At 40.6% G+C, this 19,721-nt stretch overlaps 4 protein-coding genes across 5 annotated transcripts in view; 1 reads left to right on the top strand and 3 right to left on the bottom strand.

Annotated features, from left to right (window-relative positions):
- Nucleotides 1-13,677, top strand: part of LOC139757854 (uncharacterized) — an 84,824-nt gene extending 71,147 nt beyond the window's left edge. The window contains exons 1-3 of one of the 2 annotated variants that reach the window (XM_071678756.1): nt 12,206-12,351; nt 12,911-13,038; nt 13,251-13,677. In XM_071678756.1, the coding sequence (XP_071534857.1) occupies nt 12,340-12,351; nt 12,911-13,038; nt 13,251-13,416 (306 nt within the window). In that variant the 5' untranslated portion in view covers nt 12,206-12,339 and the 3' untranslated portion in view covers nt 13,417-13,677. Of the gene's footprint in view, nt 1-12,205; nt 12,352-12,910; nt 13,039-13,250 lie in introns of those variants that run through there. The other variant, XM_071678757.1, reaches the window with a different exon arrangement.
- LOC139757851 (uncharacterized) overlaps nt 1-19,721 on the bottom strand; it is an 81,504-nt gene that overhangs the window by 55,020 nt on the left and 6,763 nt on the right. The window lies entirely within an intron of this gene.
- LOC139757707 (uncharacterized) lies at nt 1,151-2,334 on the bottom strand. The gene is made up of 3 exons (XM_071678458.1): nt 2,185-2,334; nt 1,685-1,812; nt 1,151-1,472 (listed from the first exon to the last, which is right to left on the bottom strand). The coding sequence occupies exons 1-3, from the start codon at nt 2,194-2,196 to the stop codon at nt 1,307-1,309; spliced, it is 306 nt and encodes a 101-aa protein (XP_071534559.1). The 5' UTR covers nt 2,197-2,334; the 3' UTR covers nt 1,151-1,306.
- LOC139757853 (uncharacterized) lies at nt 16,317-17,760 on the bottom strand. Its single transcript, XM_071678755.1, has 3 exons — nt 17,664-17,760; nt 16,960-17,087; nt 16,317-16,776 (listed from the first exon to the last, which is right to left on the bottom strand). The coding sequence occupies exons 1-3, from the start codon at nt 17,673-17,675 to the stop codon at nt 16,608-16,610; spliced, it is 309 nt and encodes a 102-aa protein (XP_071534856.1). The 5' UTR covers nt 17,676-17,760; the 3' UTR covers nt 16,317-16,607.

Below are 19,721 nucleotides of genomic sequence, written 5' to 3'. Positions count from 1 at the left end.
GCCGCAATATCTCGCACGACCTTCTCGTTGAGGTTGTCTGTCTCCCAGGAAATGTTGCTCTAGCACGTTGTTCACAATAGTATCAAATTCAGTATTTGAATATCCATTTTTGATCAACATTTGCCGGACACGTCGAAGTTCTTGGTGTAGAAGTTGCCAGGTTGAGCACACCTTGATCGCTCTCCTCGTGTATGTACGAATGACACTCCTTTTTTTGTAATTTTGAGTGCATTCACTTATTCCATTCATACATTCATTGCCAAACAGGCGCGTGAGCTGTCGGTGTTGGTTGGAGAGGTTCGACGGGTTCCTCAATGTAGCTGTAAGGAAAATAGATTGGGCTAGGGAGGTAGAGGTGAGCTTAGGCAGAAATTATGTGGTATAGACATTACGTAACTCAGATGATGAGATGCCTCGTGATCTAAGTCGGCGGAGAAGGTAGAGACGGTACGAGGAAGATTTGATGATAGTGCTCAAATGACTCATCCAGTTTAAACCCTCATCTATGGTGACACCGAAAAGTTTGAAGTCTCAGACTACCCATAAGACGTCAAGGAGCAGGATATTATCTTCACCCTGAGTGAGATCCATCATCACAGTCTTGGTGTAATTGATGGTGACATCATTGGCCGACATCGACTTCTGAAAGTTGTTGATGATGTCCTGAAAGGCACTGAAGTCAGGAGAGTTATTGTTGATAGTGATGCCAATGGTGAAGTAGTCTGCAAATTCCATCAGTGCTCTATCGTCCATCAAAGTGCCACTGATAAGGATGAAGAAGCAGAGTGGCCCCATCTTGGTGCCTTGCGGGACACCGCAAGTGAGGGTCGTAAGGTGTAGGTGTCGAAAGCGGACAACTTCGTGTCGCCAGGTAAGGAATCCGTCCGTCGGCCATGAGACGAGACATCTCAAGATTCCAAGGTCGACAGTTTTCTTTCTGATAATTTTTATCTTTTGTATAGTGACCGACTTGGTTAGGGCAGCTAACATGCCCTAACCAAGACAATCTCGGTTGAAAGAAAAAAGAAAAGGAAAGTAGAAACTAATCTGAGCACCACAGGTGTTTGTAGAATTGATTCTTAAAAGAAAAAAGGGTGCCATTCGTGTTATGTGATAGTTAACGTCCAAAAGAGTAACTGAATGAATAGAGTTTACAGATGTTTGTCTTTATTATCACAAAGTTTTGCATTATATACAAATAAATAAGATTCCAGAACCGTCATGTGGGTTCACTCCAACCTCACTTGACAGTTCTGACAACGTTTAGTAAAAGGCCATCATGTCAACGTCCGATTTCAGAAAGTATTTACTTTCTGTCGTCAAGTTCCTCAGAGGACACGAAGGATCCCTGTGTACCGTCAGCCTTCACGCCGGCACCGCTGACGGGGACGGCGTTAGAGTCCACAATACGGAAGCCATCGTCGTCAGCGATGTACTGGACGAAGTATTCGATGCCCTCAGGGGAAGTCCAGCTGGAACATGAACGCGGTGACATCAGACTTCGTCGATTTATCGATCGAAATTGACATTCAACATGAATACCAATGACCACAAGTACCAGTGCTAGTCAGGAACAAGTGAACTTCTAACAAGAGCATTTCCGATCATAAGAGTTAGCTGTGATGTTCCTAGCATAACGCAACGTGTCCATTGGACAGTACTAAACGAGAGCGGGTCTACTTACGTGTAAGAGCCAGTGATGCTGGTGTCATCGGCAATGTCCATGTCTTGGTGGAGGTCGTCCAGGTCGAAATCGAAGACTGAGTCGGGGCGGGCGGCGACCAGGGCGGCCAAACCCAGGAGAACGAGCACCTGAGGGTCGAGGATACAGGATGTTAAACCGTGAATACAATTGAAAAGTTCTGGAGAAATGAGATGAAAAGATAACAAAGAAGTTTCAATCATATTCTCAGGGCTAATAATACATCATTTTTTTTATTATTTTCTTTTTTATAAAGAGACATGAAAGATATTTGTTACTTTGTTACGTGTCGGAAGATTAAAGGTATCTTTAAAGATACTTTTGGAGCGCCAGTGTATCTTTAAGTTTACTATGATTCCCTGGACGACTACAACAGTTATCAGCTATGGTGTGTAGCTCTTGTTACCACAACAAACATTGTTATATAACCATGGGTCTAATCCCGAGACCAGACATCCCTAAGTAAGAGGAACCCAACTCACGGTGCACTTCATGATGGTCGGCGGTCAACGAGGTTGTGATGCCCACAAGGCGTCGTGGCAGGTTATATAGCAGCTGCGGTTTGGGCCCCACCCACGGGCCCTACACACTCCCGCTCACACCTGCATACATGGGAGGTGACGTTCTCTTTTCTCTTCCTATAGTTAATCCTTTCACCTTTTTGTTCAATCTGGAACAAAAAAGAAAAAAAAAGAAAGTAATTTCCTTAGTAAAATTTCAAGCGTTACTAAGATTACGTCATTATTACGAAGTAATGAACAGTAATAACTTTCAGGTTCTATCCAGGTCAAGGTCACATAATGTCAGCAAAAACTTGCAGTTTCCATATCCCATACGGCAGCTACGCCCCGCTCCCCCCGTCACCTACATAAGGACTCAGTGATCTAATATTCGTCTGGATATTATGCAACACTTGTGTTCGCCCTCGAGTTTGTCTCGCATAGAAAACCTTTATAGTTTTTCTTCACGCCAAACGTACCTGGAGATAGAAAACTGGATGTAGATTATCGATACATCTCTGACCTTCAGGACGCTTCGGGTATGATTAATGTTCATTATTAAAAGGGAAACAGATTATGTCAGTGCAACATCAGTTGTTTGACGACAGATGCGTTTTTCTTAAATATATATATATATATATATATATATATATAAATATATATATATATATATATATATATATATATATAAATATATATATATATATATATATATATATATATATATATATATATATATATATATATATATATATATATATATATATATTTTTTTTTTTTCATACTATTTGCCATTTCCCGCGTTAGCGAGGTAGCGTTAAGAACAGAGAACTGGGCCTTAGAGGGAATATCCTCACCTGACCCCCTTCTCTGTTCCTACTTTTGGAAAATCAAAAAAAAGCAAGAGAGGGGAGGATTTCCAGCCACCCGCTCCCTCCCCTTTTAGTCGACTTCTACGACACGCAGGGAATACATGGGAAGTATTCTTTCTCCCCTATCCCCAGGGATAATATATATATATATATATATATATATATATATATATATATATATATATATATATATATATATATATATATATATATATATATACATATATATATATATATATATATTATATATATATATATATATATATATATATATATATATATATATATATATATATTTTTTTTTTTTTCTTTTTTTTTTTTCCGCTCTCTCCCGCGTTTGCGAGGTAGCGCAAGGAAACAGACGAAAGAAATGGCCCAACCCACCCCCATACACAATGTACACACACACACGCCCACACACGCAAATATACATACCTATACATCTGAATGTACACATATATATATACACACACAGACACCATCATATATACCCATGCACACAATTCACAGTGTCTGCCCCTATTCATTATATATATATATATATATATATATATATATATATATATATATATATATATATATATATATATATATATATATATATATGTGTGTATATATATATATATATATATATATATATGTATATATATATATATATATATATATATATATATATATATATATATATATATATATATATATATATATATATATATATATATATTGGAAAGGATCACAATTTTGCGCGTGATCACGTATTATCCTATGAGTCCAAGGGGAAAATGAAACACGATAAGTTCCCAAGTGCACTCTCGTGTAATAATCACTTCATGAGGGAAGACACAAGAGAGAATTATAAGAGTCAGTTGATATACAACGAAGAGACGTAGCTAGGACGCCATTTGGTAAACATGCGATTATCCAAGACAGACAACGAGCGTACCATAAACCTATTATCTGGACAAGGTGAATTGTTTACAAATTTTATCAACAACAAATTAATCCAATTTGTATAGACCATCACTAATATTAAGATTATAATTCTTTGTGTAATCAATAATAGAAGATTCAATGATATTTCTCGTAGTAATACAGTTAGAGTTAATAACTGAGATGTCATTCCTCCAGTCAATACAATGATCATAGTTAAAAACTTTTATATTATTTACCATTTCCCGCGTTAGCGAGGTAGCGTTAAGAACAGAGGACTGAGTCTTTGAGGGAAAATCCTCACTTGGCCCCCTCTCTGTTACTTCTTTTGGGAAATCAAAAACGAGAGGAGAGGATTTCCAGCCCCCCGCTCCCTTCTCTTTTAATCCATGGAAAGTTTTGTGGGGCCTTGATGTGGAAAGGGAACTGTGGTTTCTGTGCATTACACATAACAGGTAGAGACTGAGTGTGAACGAATGTGGCCTTTCTTGTCTTTTCCTAGCGCTACCTCGCGCGCGTGCGGGGGAAGGGGGGGGAGTGCCATTTTATGTGTGGCGGGGTGGCGACGGAAATGAATAAAGTCAGCAAATATGAATAATGTATATGAATATGTATGTATTTGTCTGTGTATGTATATGTATGTATACATTGAAATGTATAGGTATATATATATGTGCGTGTATGGCCGTTTATGTATATACATGTATACGTGGGGGGGTTAGGCCATTCTTTCGTCTGTTTCCTTGCGCTACCTTGCTAACGCGGGAGACAGCGACAAAGTATAATAAAAAGAAATATAATACAAAAAATATATTACTATGAGTCCACGGGGAAAATGGAACACGATAAGTTCCCAAGTGCACTTTCGTGTAATAATTAAATCGTCAGGGGAGACACAAGAGAAAAATATAACAGTCAGTTGATATGCATCGAAGAGACAAAGCTAGGACGCCATTTGGTAAAAATGCGATTGTCCAAGGCAGACAACGAGCGTTCATAAACTTATCGTTTTACAAATTTTATCAACAATAAAGTTATCTAATTTGTATAGACCATCACTAGTATTAAGACTGTATTTCTTTGTGTATCTAATAATAGAAGATTCAATGATATTTCTCGTGGTAGTAAAGTTAGAGTTAATAACTGAGATGGCATTACTCCAGTCAATACAATGATTATAGGTTTTAACGTGATCAAACAAGGCACATGATTCTTGTCCCGTTCTTATACTACATTTATGTTTCTTAAGTCTAACAGAAAGATACTACATTTATGTTTCTTAAGTCTAACAGAAAGATCCTTACCAGTCTGCTCAATATAAAATTTATCACTATTTCTACATGGCACTTTATATATGCATCCAGGAAAATTTTCTGGTGAATTCCTCATCAAGAAATTCTTTATAGTATTACTGCTGTTGAAGGAAACATTTACACTAAAGGATTTAAGCAACATGGGAAGTAAAGTCAAATTATTATCATATGGGAGAACTAAAAGATTCTTGGTGTCAGTGGAAGGTTTGGGCGCAACTCTATAAAATATTGTCTTTGCTAGATTAAGGGATTTATCAATGGAAGATCTAGGGTACTTTAACTTAGATCCAATAGAATATATCAAACTCATCATCAATAAACTCTGGGCTGCAAAATCTTTTTCACTCCATCTTTCCATCTTCAATTTGGTCTCCCACTTCTCCACGTTCCCTCCACCTCTGACACATATATCCTCTTGGTTAATCTTTCCTCACTCGTTCTCTCCATATGACCAAACCATTTCAAAACACCCTCTTCTGCTCTCTCAACCACACTCTTTTTATTACCACACATCTCTCTTACCATATCATTACTTTCTCGATCAAACCACCTCACACCATATATTGTCCTTAAACATCTCATTTCCAGCACATCCCCCCTCCTCTGCACAATATCTATAGCCCACGCCTCGCAACCATACAACATTGTTGGAACCACTATTCCTTCAAACATACCCATTTTTGCTTTCCGAGATAATGTTCTCGACTTCCACACATTCTTCAACGCTCCCAGAACTTTCGCCCCCTCCCCCTCCCTATGATTCACTTCCGCTTCCATGGTTCCATCTGCTGCCAAATCCACCCCCAGATACCGAAAACACTTCACTTCCTTCAGTTTTTCTCCATTCAAAATTACCTCCCAATTGACTTGTCCCTCAACCCTACTGTACCTAATAACCTTGCTCTTATTCACATTTACTCTCAGTTTTCTTCTTTCACACGCTTTACCAAGCTCAGCAACATCTTCTGCAGTTCCTCACATGAATCAGCCACCAGCGCTGTATCATCAGCGAACAACAACTGACTCACTTCCCAAGCTCTCTCATCCACAACAAACTGCGTACTTGCCCTTCTTACCAAAACTCTTGCATTCACCTCCCTAACAACCCCATCCATAAACAAATTAAACAAACTTGGAGACATCACACACCCCTACCGCAAACCAACATTCACTGAGAACCAATCACTTTCCTCTCTTCCTACACGTACACATGCCTTACATCCCCGATAAAAACTTTTCACTGCTTCTAACAACTTTCCTCCCACACCATATATTCTTAATACCTTCCACAGAGCATCTCTATCAACTCTATCATATGCCTTCTCCAGATCCATAAATGTTACATACATATCCATTTGCTTTTCTAAGTATTTCTCACATACATTCTTCAAAGCAAACACCTGATCCACACATCCTCTACCACTTCTGAAACCACACTGCTCTTCTCCAATCTGATGCTCTGTACATGACTTCACTCTCTCAGTCAATACCCTCCCATAGAATTTCCCAGGAACACTCAACAAACGTATACCTCTGTAATTTGAGCACTCACTTTTATCCCCTTTGCCTTTGTACAATGGCACTATGCAAGCATTCCGCCAATCCTCAGGCACCTCACCATGAGTCATACATACATTAAATAACCTTACCAACCAGTCAACAATACAGTCACCCGCTTTTTTTAATAAAATCTACTGCAATACCATCCAAACCCGCTGCCTTGCCAGCTTTCATCTTCCGCAAAGCTTTCACTACCTCTTCTCTGTTTACCAAATCATTCTCCCTAACCCTCTCACTTTGCACACCACCTCGACCAAAACACCATATATCTGCCACTCTATCATCAAAAAAATTCAACAAGCCTTCAAAATACTCACTCCATCTCCTTATCACATCACCACTACTTGTTATCACCCTTTCAATGAAGTTCTCATTTATTCCCTTGTCTTACGCACTTTATTTACCTCCTTCCAAAACATCTTTTTATTCTCCCTAAAATTTAATGATACTCTCACCCCAACTCTCATTTGCCCTTTTTTTCACCTCTTGCACCTTTCTCTTGACCTCCTGCCTCTTTCTTTTATACATCTCCCAGTCATTTGCACTATTTCCCTGCAAAAAACGTCCAAATGCCTCTCTCTTCTCTTTCACTAATAATCTTACTTCTTCATCCCACCACTCACTACCCTTTCTAATCTGCCAACCTCCCACGCTTCTCATGCTACGAGCATCTTTTGCGCAAGCCAAGAAATATAAGTCAGTTGATATACATCGAGAGTCGAACCTAGGACGCCATTTGGTAAACATGCGAATGTTTACCAAATGACGTCCTAGCTTCGTCCCTTCGATGTACATCAACTGACTTATATGTCTCTCTTGTGTCTCCCCTGATGATGTGATATATATATATATATATATATATATATATATATATATATATATATATATATATATATATATATATATATATATATATATATATATATATATATATATATATATATATATATATATATATATATATATATATATATATATATATATATATATATATATATATATATATATATATATATATATATATATATATATATATATATATATATATATATATATATATATATATATATATATATATATATATATATATATATATATATATATATATATCCTAATGTTAGCACACATACTCTCTCTGTATCATGCACCTGCACCAGAACCTACCATTATGCTCAGTCCCTACAGACGAACAATATGGCTTACCTTCTCCGCATTATATAACCTCATTCAGGTCAGTGACAGCAGGTAACCCCACCCCTCACTAACTCCTACGCAAGCCCAATCGATGAAGCTTATCCTATTCACTGCATGCTAATCTCAGAGACGTTCAGGTTCTGATGCCCAAAAGCCTCCTTCACTCCATCCTTCACTATCCTTCCAGATCTCCCACCCTCCTTCCTCCTCCTGATCCTGCCACTTGCTTCCTCTTAATCTTCCCACACCATCTGTATACGTGCCATCCGTTCCAGCACATCATGGTCGACCATCTCAAACGAATTGTGCCTACTGACTCACCTTTTTTCTTCTACTGTTATTCCTTATAAAATCAAGTCATCTCCTTTATATATCACCTCTTGGCATTTTAATCTCAAAGCATCAACCATCTTTCGTTATTTAGCGTTCACATTCCAGGACTCACATCCAAACAACACTGTCGAGACTACTATACCTTCACACACACACACACACACACACACACACACACACACACACACACACACACACACACATCTTTGCCCTTACAGGCGCTGGCCTCTTCTTCACAGGCCTCTTAATGCATCCAGGACCTCATTCTCCTCTTCCACCCTTTGACTCACGTCAGTTCTTACATATTGTTTTACATCTGCTGACATCTCCTCTACCAGATACTTAAAGTAAGCCACTTCCTTCAGGTCCTTACCATTTAAATTTGCACGAATGACTTCCTATATCACCTCCTTTCTACTTCCCCTTCTTACCTTCTACTGCAGCATTTCATCTCAATACTGAACACATTTACTCAGCTTCCCCTTTCACACACTCTCCCTAACTCTTACTTGCTTTTGGAGTTTAACTCTAAAGTTGGCCACCTGAACCGCATCATCTGCCACAAGCAATCAATCCACTCCTCATGTGTTCCCCCCTCAAACCACCACCACCACCATTAACACTCCTACCACCGTCCCTCATAAGCTGTATGCTTGCCCCGCGCTCCAAGTCTCACACATTTTCCTCCCTCACCATCCCGTGCATAAACAGTCACGCTGATACCACACATCCTTGACGCAGGCCCACCTTTCCTAGGAATGATTCACCTTTCTCCCATCCTACTCACACACTTGCCTTACTCTCCCGATGAAAACTCCATTTACTTGGTATATTTCTCGTATCTTCCACTAGGCCTCTATGTCAACCTAGTCAAAAGCTTCCTCGAGATCCCTAAGTATCACATGCAAGTCCTCTCTTTCTCCATGTATTTCTCATACAAAGTCTTCATACAAAAAGTCTGGTCCATACACCTTTCTCTGCTGAAGCCCCGTTACTCTTCCTCAGTCAGATGCTCTATGCATGCCACCACTCTCTTAGTCACCACTCACCCATGCACCTTATAATTCGAACACTCCCCTCCACCCCCATCCCTTTTAGTACTTCCCTCCACTCCCATTCCTTTTAGTCTGTCCAGAGGCACTATGCACGTATTTTACTTGAATACAGGCACACCGCAACTGCCCATTATAACGTGGAACAGACTTAGCAACCAAACAGCAGCACTCTTACCTCCTCTTACCTGTTCTCTTGAGAAATTAACAATAGCCCATCCACTCTCTATCTTGTTTCACTATGTATACAGCCATCACTGTCCCATCTCTTTTAACCATGACATTTGACAGACTATGGCTAGGCTATGGCCCCATAGCCTAGCGGTAGCTTTCCCGCTTGTGGCACAGGGGTCCCGGGTTCGATCCTGGTTGTTGAAGGTTTGTATGTTCTATGAAGGTGCGCATTCATATGCACTTTGTTCGTATATATATATATATATATATATATATATATATATATATATATATATATATATATATATATATACATATATATAGAAAGGACATACGAATTGTGCCTAGAATATCCTCCCAATTAGCCTCACGTCAGTTCTATGTGAAGCGGTGAGACAAGGCTGTGACTTTTCTAATGATGCTAGACGACCAGCACTGCTGTTGCAACAAACGATCATGTCTACCACAATTACAAGAATCATTCATTGTCATATATGACAAGCGGGGCTAGGCATTTGAAGTAGCTCTATACCAGAAACTCCTATATGGGTTACGATTCTAAATGGCGAAGCCTCCACCTGGCTGAGCGTGACAAGTGGCATGCCACAGCGTCGATCCTTGGCCCTAATCTTTTTATAGTATACAGTGATGGTCGAGCATTGGGTCTCATAGAAAAGATCTCCAAATCTGCCGAGGATGCAAAACTAAAAGGTAGATCTGTGACTAGGCTGGACTGTGAAGAAATTCAAAGAGATCTTAACAAACCAGCAGAGTGGCCAGACGAAAAGCAGATTAATATCAATGTAAAAAATGTAAAGGTATACAACTTGGAAATAATATTACTTAATAGACATATGGGAATCCGCTGACTAAATCAAATGTAGAGAAGGATCTTGCAGTTGATATTAGTGACAATCTAAAGTATTCTGAACAGTGTCTAGAAGCAAATGAAAAAGGACACCAGATTGCTAGGTTGCACGGCTGGGAACATCGACTGCAAAACACGCTGTCCCATTTTAATGCTCTAATAAGACCACACCCTGAGTATGCGATACCCTTCTGGTCCCAAGACTACAAGAAAGGTACGTAGAAACTGCAACAGATACAAAGACACTCAGTAAACTCGTCCCATCTCTAAGAAATCCAACGCATGAAGTGAGACAATGAAGATAAGGTCTATCAAGACGTACAGCCTTTGCGGCAACATAAAGCAAATTTGACAAAGTAAATTAGGAAGACTTTCTATTAATACAAGACAGTACAAATGGAGTAAAATATGATATGGAGTGAAATATGAAACTAAAACATATAAGACTGACAGGGGAAGAGTTTGATTGCAGATAAATGTGTTGAACAGTAAATCAAGTAATCATTAAATGTTGTCGTTGAAAAATACACCAGTATCCTTAAGAGCCTATTAAACTATTATTCTGCATTTCAGGTATCTACTAAATGAGCATAAAGAGCAATACACAATGTTTCCCTTTTTATCATTCAAAACCCTATGAACATATATCATAGTCATGTATATACATGTGTATGTGGGTTGGGCCATCCCTCGTCTGTTCCTTTGCGCTACCTTGCTAACGCGGGAGACTGCGATTAAGTATAAGATAATATAGATATAACAATATCATTGACAAGGATTTTCTTTACGTTCTAACCTGTTAACTTCCATGCAGGCTTGCTTCACAAATGTATGGTTTTTCTTCCATTCTCTTTCCTATCCTTAACGTTATCCACTTAGAAATAGGAATAGATAGATTTACCTAGATAGGGACCAACGAGTCCTCTGTTTTCTGTCATGGACTCCCATTCATTCGCACTCCTTCCCTGCAGATGCTGTTAATACAACTCACTTTTCTCTTCTGCTAGCGAATTAACTACTTCGTTCCACTTCGCACCTTCTTTTCTCATATGGTCTACATCCCACCATTAAGAACTGTGTCTCCAGATATTTGCCATACTTTTTGCACTCCCTTACTTCACTTACTCTTCAAACACAGGCCATTTTTCTGAACTTGCTCATTTACACCATTTCTTTCAAACACATTTGACTTTTTCTTCTCCTATAATCACCAAAATTTTGCACACTCGCCTTAACGAAGATGGCAAGTTCTAATAGAGTTACGTTAGACATTCCTCTTACGTTTTAGTCTCTGAAAATCAACAAGTAGATCTGTTCAGAAACATCATTCAATAAAGATGTTTTTCTTCTTTTCATTACATCGGTGTTGCTCTTCGTTATAACACATGTATCCAGGCGTGTGTAGCTGTGACCATCACATAAGGTTCAGAAGAGTCTACGTGGTGGGTGTTAGGGCGAAAGGCCATGACCTACTAATTGTATGGTGGGTCAGCCTTTGGGGTCGCGGGAAGTGTGGCTTTTTTTGGTCGTGTACTTGATGACAATGACCTGCATGCAGTTCAGGAGCTGAGAAACCTCTCTCTGTATGATATGCTACGTAACATAGTGTATTTACGTTGGACACTTTGATGTGAAGTATGCGACATCCAGCACAGACACACAGAGTGGCAGGAGCAAGAAGTACACTCAATGGAAGCAAGTATGTAGAGTCCACCAGTCGCTTGAAGATGTGGGTGGACTCATGCAGGGTCCGGAGAGAGGGTGTGGCCCCTCGCAGCTCCTATATAACCTGCCATCACCTCTTGTGGGCTACACACCTCCGCTGACCACCGACCACGAATATGAAGTGCACAGTGAGTTGGGTTCCTCCTGCAGAGGAGGTTGACATTTGTAGCTTAACGTTATCTCTTTTCGTTTACTCAGTCTCTTGCAAGGATCGACCTGGCGTCAACACAAGTCTATAATGTAAACATCCTAGGCACAGTGTGTGGCTGTAACTTTCTAAGGGTTCCTTGGCTCCCCATCCACAAATGTATGTGGCCACAGAAGCTCTTCGTATACTTATGTATAGAAAAAGCCTTTAGCTGTCTCTTGGCGAAAGAGTGAATTTTCCCATCTCTTATTCTTATGCTGGTAATCAATTAGTATTCAAAACAGCCACAAAGGATACTTCGTTTCTTTTTTTTTTCATAAAATTTAGATTTAATTGAGCTCAATATGTCTTCATAATGTGGTCCATCATCACCAGTTCGCTGCTTTTACAGTAACAGGCTACTGAGCTCGGCTGCTGTGTGACCAAATTTTTCATTCTTAATTTCTATCTGCTCCATATTTACTGAATGAACGTCATTTCATGTAGCTATATTCTTTACTTTCTAAGTTGTCAACACTGTCTCTTGTTCCCACCCTCAGGTGTTCGTCCTCCTGGGTTTGGCCGCCCTGGTCGCCGCCCGCCCCGACTCAGTCTTCGATTTCGACCTGGACGACCTCCATCAAGACATGGACATTGCCGACGACACCAGCATCACTGGCTCTTACACGTAAGTAGACCCACTCTCGTTTAGTACTGTCCAATGGACACGTTGCGTTATGCTAGGAACATCACAGCTAACTCTTATGATCGAAAATGTTCTTGTTAGAAGTTCACTTGTTCCTGACTAGCACTGGTACTTGTGGTCATTGGTTTTCATGTTGAATGTCAATTTCGATCGATAAATCGACGAATTCTGATGTCACCGCGTTCATGTTGCAGCTGGACTTCCCCTGAGGGCATCGAATACTTCGTCCAGTACATCGCTGACGACGATGGCTTCCGTATTGTGGACTCTAACGCCGTCCCCGTCAGCGGTGCCGGCGTGAAGGCTGACGGTACACAGGGATCCTTCGTGTCCTCTGAGGAACTTGACGACAGAAAGTAAATACTAATTGAAAGGATAAGTCAAGAGAGGCTCTGGACGTTGGCACACCCATGAATCACTTCATGAAGCCGACTGCTACAGATCCTCAACAGACTTCACTGAACATGACGATGTGGTCCGTACACTTGTGACTGTGACCTGCTTCACATCCTGTGATTCGGACATACACCACGATTTGTATTCCTACAGCCCTTTAGTGTCTTTCTATTTATTCATATCAACGTAAGTGCAATATCATTAGAAATAAAAGATCAAAATATCTTTTCCTGTTGTCCTTATCTTTTATTTTGATCTCCATCTCACACAGCTCTCTGATCCCTGGCTTGATTGTCTATAGTGACATAGTAGCATAATGCCATGTATGTGAAGACAAGAAAACGATTCATGACTGAATAAGATTGATGCATATTTCATGACAAGTGTCTCGCCTTATGGAGAAAATCTATCATCATTAACGCAAAGGGAGAAAGCAAGGCCTTGCCGCTGCACCTTTCCCCCCACACTAATTTTCAGCGCGGCCTGTATCCGGGTCTCACAATTGTGCGAATGATTGGAACGATGGCTAGGTCCTTCTGCTGGTAGGGCGTTCGGGTTTTACCTGGACGCCTCATATATTCTCCTTTATTCCTTGGCGGTGGAAAAAGATATTCTACTTTCCCCCACATTAGTGCCCGCTATGCACGACACCTAAACCTTCATTTCTCTTCTGAATGATATTTCTAACTGCTTCACAGATATCCAGGAATATCAACCCGATACTCTAAGTATGACGACACAGAAGAGATGAGAATGTCTTTATAACTACAGTTCTTTCGTTTGCCTCAGTTCTACGTCTCTTCTCTTCTCACTCTGTCTATCTCTTATCTATCTCTTTTCTCCTCTCTCCGTCTATCTCTCTCTCATCTATTTCTTTTCTGTCTGTCTCTCTCTTATCCATCTCTTCTCTTCTCGGTCTATCTCTCTCTTATCTATCTCTTCTCTTCTCTGTCTATCTCCTCTAATCTATCTCTTCCTTCTCATTCTGTTTATCTCTCTTATCTATCTCTTCCTTCTCATTCTGTTTATCTCTCTAATCTATCTCTTCCTTCTCATTCTGTCTATCTCTCTTATCGATCTCTTCCTTCTCTCTCTCTCTCTCTCTCTCTCTCTCTCTCTCTCTCTCTCTCTCTCTCTCTCTCTCTCTCTCTCTCTCTCTCTCTCTCTCTCTCTCTCTCTCTCTCTCTCTCTCTCTCTCTCTCTCTCTCTCTCATCTATCTATCTATCTATCTATCTATCTATCTCTATCTTTATCTCTCTCTCTTATGTATCTCCTCTCTCGTGGTCAAACCTCGATCAGCTGTGATCGGACGTGTTTCTCCCGAGCTCACAGTTCACCTTAGTGTTACACAATATGATGCCTGCTATGCATTTGAGCTGTTCCGGTCGTATAATGGATCCTATCAAGAACTTCCTCATCACGAGAGAAGGTAAGGTAATTTCCTGCTTGTTTTTTGATAACGTTGCGGGCTAGGTTACTGCAAAAGCGGTAGGTATAAAACAGAGGGACACTTAACGAACGAATGACGTAGATGATTACATACTAGGATGGGGTCATGTGGATACTAAAGTAGATGATAGCTTTACATTTTAGTTTACTAGGATGATTTGTCGACTTCAAGTTACAGATCGGGCTTAGGAGGTGCCAACCCAAACTAGATTTAGTTTACTAGAGGCTGAAGGATAAAATGATCATCGTATCATTCTGGATGCGGACTCCTTGTTTAACCAGCACCTGGGGTTAATTACAGAGGGAATATGAGGGAAAAAATGTGCTTTCCTGGTGCTTGAATAGAGGTTCTTGAGGAAGTTTGTTGACATATTCTCAAACACCCCCGAGGATACGTTTTTTGTCGTCCAGCTGGGGACTTATAACTAGTGGTAGATTAGTGGAAATTGTAGGAAACTAGTCATGTCGGGGTTGCTACCCGGAAGCGAGGTATATCCCTATACCCTCTGTAGAATGCTGGGGAGAAACACTAGAAGTGAAGCTTTCTGTAGGAGGAAGAAAAAAAAGTTTGTGATTTATTGGACTGCATCTCTGGCCGTGAGCCAACACAACGCAGACATGATCTTGACTAGGGTAAACTCCTACATCACATCTTTTCATTTTTTTTTCAAGCCAGTCATAGTTTGGTCGCTTCTGCCCTGATGCCCCTTGCATCAGGGCTGATGTGTACCTCTTCATATTGAAATTCTTCTCTTCCTCTGTAACCTACTCTGGTATCATTTCTGCTCGAAGTCCTTGCAAAGCTATTCTTCGTAAAGTCAAGGACGCCCTCATAAAAAGAATATCTGCTGACTTGAAGAATTCTTCTTCTCTGACAATAATTCTTTTTCGTCCATAACTGAAGGTATCTTGGTATCATTTGTATTTCTGCCTTTCCTCCTCTTTTCCTAACTGATGAATGTACTGCCAGCGCTCCAATAGAAAAATCTGCTTTTTATCGTATCTGTTTCCTCTAACTCATTTATGGATGATTTAATTTCTAATCCTCCACTCCAGTGTCCTTCCACTGAACCGAGTCATTTCCTGTATTCTCCTCTTGCAGGATTTTTCAGGTATTCTTTGATGGACAAAGTGTATGGCTCAGATGTTGTAAGGGAGTGTGCTTTTAAGCTGACAGCAATCCTTACTAGCCTATTTCGCCTCTTTTTTAAAAATCCAAACTTTTCCTTTCACTTGGAAAGACGCCATGGTGCCCTGCAGCCAAACCCTCAGAATAGTGAATGCTTCAAAGATGTCCGAATATAAACTTCGTTCACCTTCCTCAGTTCTACATCTCATCTGCTTTCCTTACCAATAGTGGCTTCCTAACTGTTTCCTTATTGCTAATTAAGGAGAAAAAGGAATTCTCAAGCAATATTTTCTCTTCCATTTATTCATAATGCTTCATCTTCAGAAATAAATAGGTAACACAAATCATACACAAGACACAAGTGAGTTAAAACTCCAACTAGACACGACTGAACAAGAACATGATGACCAGATGGCAGCTGGAGTTGTCTGAAGAAGTCCAGGTGGCTCCACACGTTCCATGAATTACGGAAAGATGGTTGGTAGTCAGGTTCCTCCTCGTTGTCAGTCACATGATCATCCTGACAACACTTGGAGGCTGGGTCGTCATGTTGGCAAGGTGTTCACAACAAGATGTTTACTTCCTGTCATCATCCAAGTCCTCAACAGACACGAAGGATCCTTGTCCACCATCGGCCCTGATGCCGTCGGCGCTAGTGGGGACAGCGTTGGAATCCAGCACTCGGTAGCCAGCGTCATCAGCAACGTAGTTGACGTAGTACTGCACGCCCTCGGGGGAGGTCCACCTGGTGTACATAATTGGTAATAAGGAACTAACTTGCCTCTACTCGTACTCTGTACAGAAGTGAACATACTTATCTATTAAAGTGTTTCTGTGGAGAGTTCACTGTCTCTTGTGTGATGTAGTGTGACTACAGAAGTAACTTACGTGCTGGATAGTTGACTCATGAGTCTTGAGGTAGACTTACATGTAGGTGCCGGTCATAGAGGTGTCGTCGGCGATGTCCAGGTCAAGATGTATGTCTTCCAGGTCGAAGTTGAGGACAGAGTCTGGGCGGGCGGCGACCAGGGCGGCCAGACCCAGGAGAACAAGTACCTGACAGGTAAAACAGTTATTCACTGGCTGAGATCATTGCTCTGAAATATCAAGTACAGATATGAACAGTTGACATACATGGGCTTATTTCAGTACCTGAACGTTTATGGTGGGTCTCATAATACAGCAAAAAAGTACTGAGGAATGCTGTATCTGGTATAACCATTATTATTTTAGGTCTTCTGATGAATATCGTATCATTTTTATTCATCATGGTGCATTCATTGCGTGAATAAATGGATAAGTCTATTTACAATTGCTATTCATTGTAAGTGGATTTTGCAAATATTGCTTCAGATTCTGCATTTAAGTACTTCGTCAAAGCTGCTTTACCTGTGTCACTGCCAGGCTCATGTGACTATATGATTATATCTAACACTTAGTAATATTCAAAGGGCAAAAGAGGATAGATTGAAACTTTGTCTTTTTGAAGAGTCAGGAAGAGAAGTGGTTATACCATCTCATTACCTGATGAACAAATATCCCAGCTCAACAAAATATCACCTGAACAATGTTACCAGGTCAGTCATGAACAGAGAATGATGAGATGGCCCTAACAGGAGGAACCCAACTCACGGTGCACTTCATGTTGGTCGCTGGTCAACGATGGTGTGATGACCACAAGAGGCCAGCGTAGGTTTTATAGCAGTCCCTCAGAGCCAGACGTGTCCACCTTCCCAGCACTACGCTCCCTCGACCAACTTCCCACGAGTTCATCCTCCTCTTACTGATACCGAGTGACAGCCAATGTGACTACCTCTACGTATTACATGGTACAAACAGCCACTTGAGACAGCAACAGTCATGCTCCATACATGACACTATATAGTTAACAGAACAAACTTAAGCAACTTTCGTGTTATAAAGAGGTGGAGGTCATCCCGTGGGCAGAAAACTGGTGTTTCAGTCACCTGTACAACACCTGACCCGTCTGACCCGTTGGTAAGTCTATCCCTCGACCAAAGTTGTCTGAAAATCATTTATGAAAATGTGACACTTTCCTCACTGGAAAAGACTGTTTTCATATACATCTTAACAAAGCAGCTTATAGTTACTGGATTAAGTTGTAAATGATACATGTCATGCAACTGCACCAATCTTTGCTGTACATTTGCGACAACTGACGAAGAAGAGAAAAGACTTAGTAGTATGAGGGAAAACTGTGTGGACATTCAGTAACAGAAACAACAAAAACCTACCAGAGAGTCAAGAGGTTACAGGGTTTGAATCTCTCTCATGCAGGCGAGGTTGCTAGATAAAGCTACAGCACGGGGATAGAGCTAACATAAGCAAGGGAATACTGGCTCTAATAATGAAATCTATCGACACAAATATGCTATACACAGTGCATGATACTGTCATGATCTGGAAAGTTATGTGGTGTACTTTACCCATCATTATGATAATCTTTGGCTGAATTCGACTTCCTTTTGGGTAAACTTCTCCCTCACACTACCAGCAGGATCCTCCCTCACACTCCTGGCTGAACCCTCCCTCATACTCCCAGCAGACCCCTTTCCTCATCCCACAATAGATCCCTCCCTCACATTCCCAGCAAGTCCCTCCCTCACATTCTCACCAGAAAGTATTTCTAGGGAGAAGGTAAAGCAAAATCTTATTTGACAACATTCAAAGCTCCGAGGTCACTAGAAATCAGAAAAAAAGCTTAGTCAAAAATATTTAGTCAGTTGGTCCTAATGATTTCTTTCCTAGAATATTGATGTAAATAAGCTAACAAATAAAATTTACGACTGATAAAACATTCAACAAATCGTTTTCAGATAGAAAACCAGAGAGAGAGAGAGAGAGAGAGAGAGAGAGAGAGAGAGAGAGAGAGAGAGAGAGAGAGAGAGATGACTTCTGACGCCATCGACCTTTCAATCTTACTACAATTCTCCTTCTAAAGGTCCTCCGCAGCGGCCAGGAAGCTGGCCACGTCCACCGGGTGGGAAAAATAGATCATGAAGGGTTGTGATGGTGTGTATACAGTATGTCTATGTGGGGCGAGCACGGGCCAGACGGCAGTAGGTGTTCCCTCTCTTAACTGTAGTAGTTGTGTCGTGGACAGGAGGGTTCTTGCGCTTTATTGAAAAGAATGTTTTTGAGTTTGTAGGGATGAATGAGGATCAGAACGTAGACTAAAAGGTGTGAATCGTACATGTATGGAAAGTGTGGTTTCAGATGGATGTATGACTGGTAGGGTGAAGTTCAGGGCTGAGTTGGGAGGGTGGCATTTTAGGGTTTGTCAGGCCATATCAGTGTGTATGTATTTCGTCACCGTTGTGTTTGTTGGAGGAGGTGGGAGGATCTGTCAGTATTATAGGTTGCTGAAGTGTGAGGTATGGGTAAGCTATTCATTTCTTCTTGAGTGATGCTGGTTAGTTATGGAGTGGTTTGGATGGGAAAAGCCTAGTACTATTGCATAGTACAGGGAGCCAACCATACTGAAGTGGAGCTGTACTGGGAGGGCCGTTGTTTTGCTTTGAAGGTGTGTGTGTGGTTCATAGTCAGCGAGTGATTGTCCTGACTACTCTGTTCTACGTTGACTGTATCGCTCATAAGTTTCCTTTGGATGGGGTTGATGACCAAGCAGAGAGACGAAGATCAGTGATAAGCGATTGAAATGTTTATATA

Source organism: Panulirus ornatus, chromosome 28 (genome assembly GCF_036320965.1).
Source record: "Panulirus ornatus isolate Po-2019 chromosome 28, ASM3632096v1, whole genome shotgun sequence".
NCBI classification, from domain to species: Eukaryota; Metazoa; Arthropoda; class Malacostraca; order Decapoda; family Palinuridae; genus Panulirus; species Panulirus ornatus.
The sequence above is the reverse complement of the archived record's forward strand: the minus strand, read 5'-3'. Positions and strand labels throughout refer to the sequence as shown.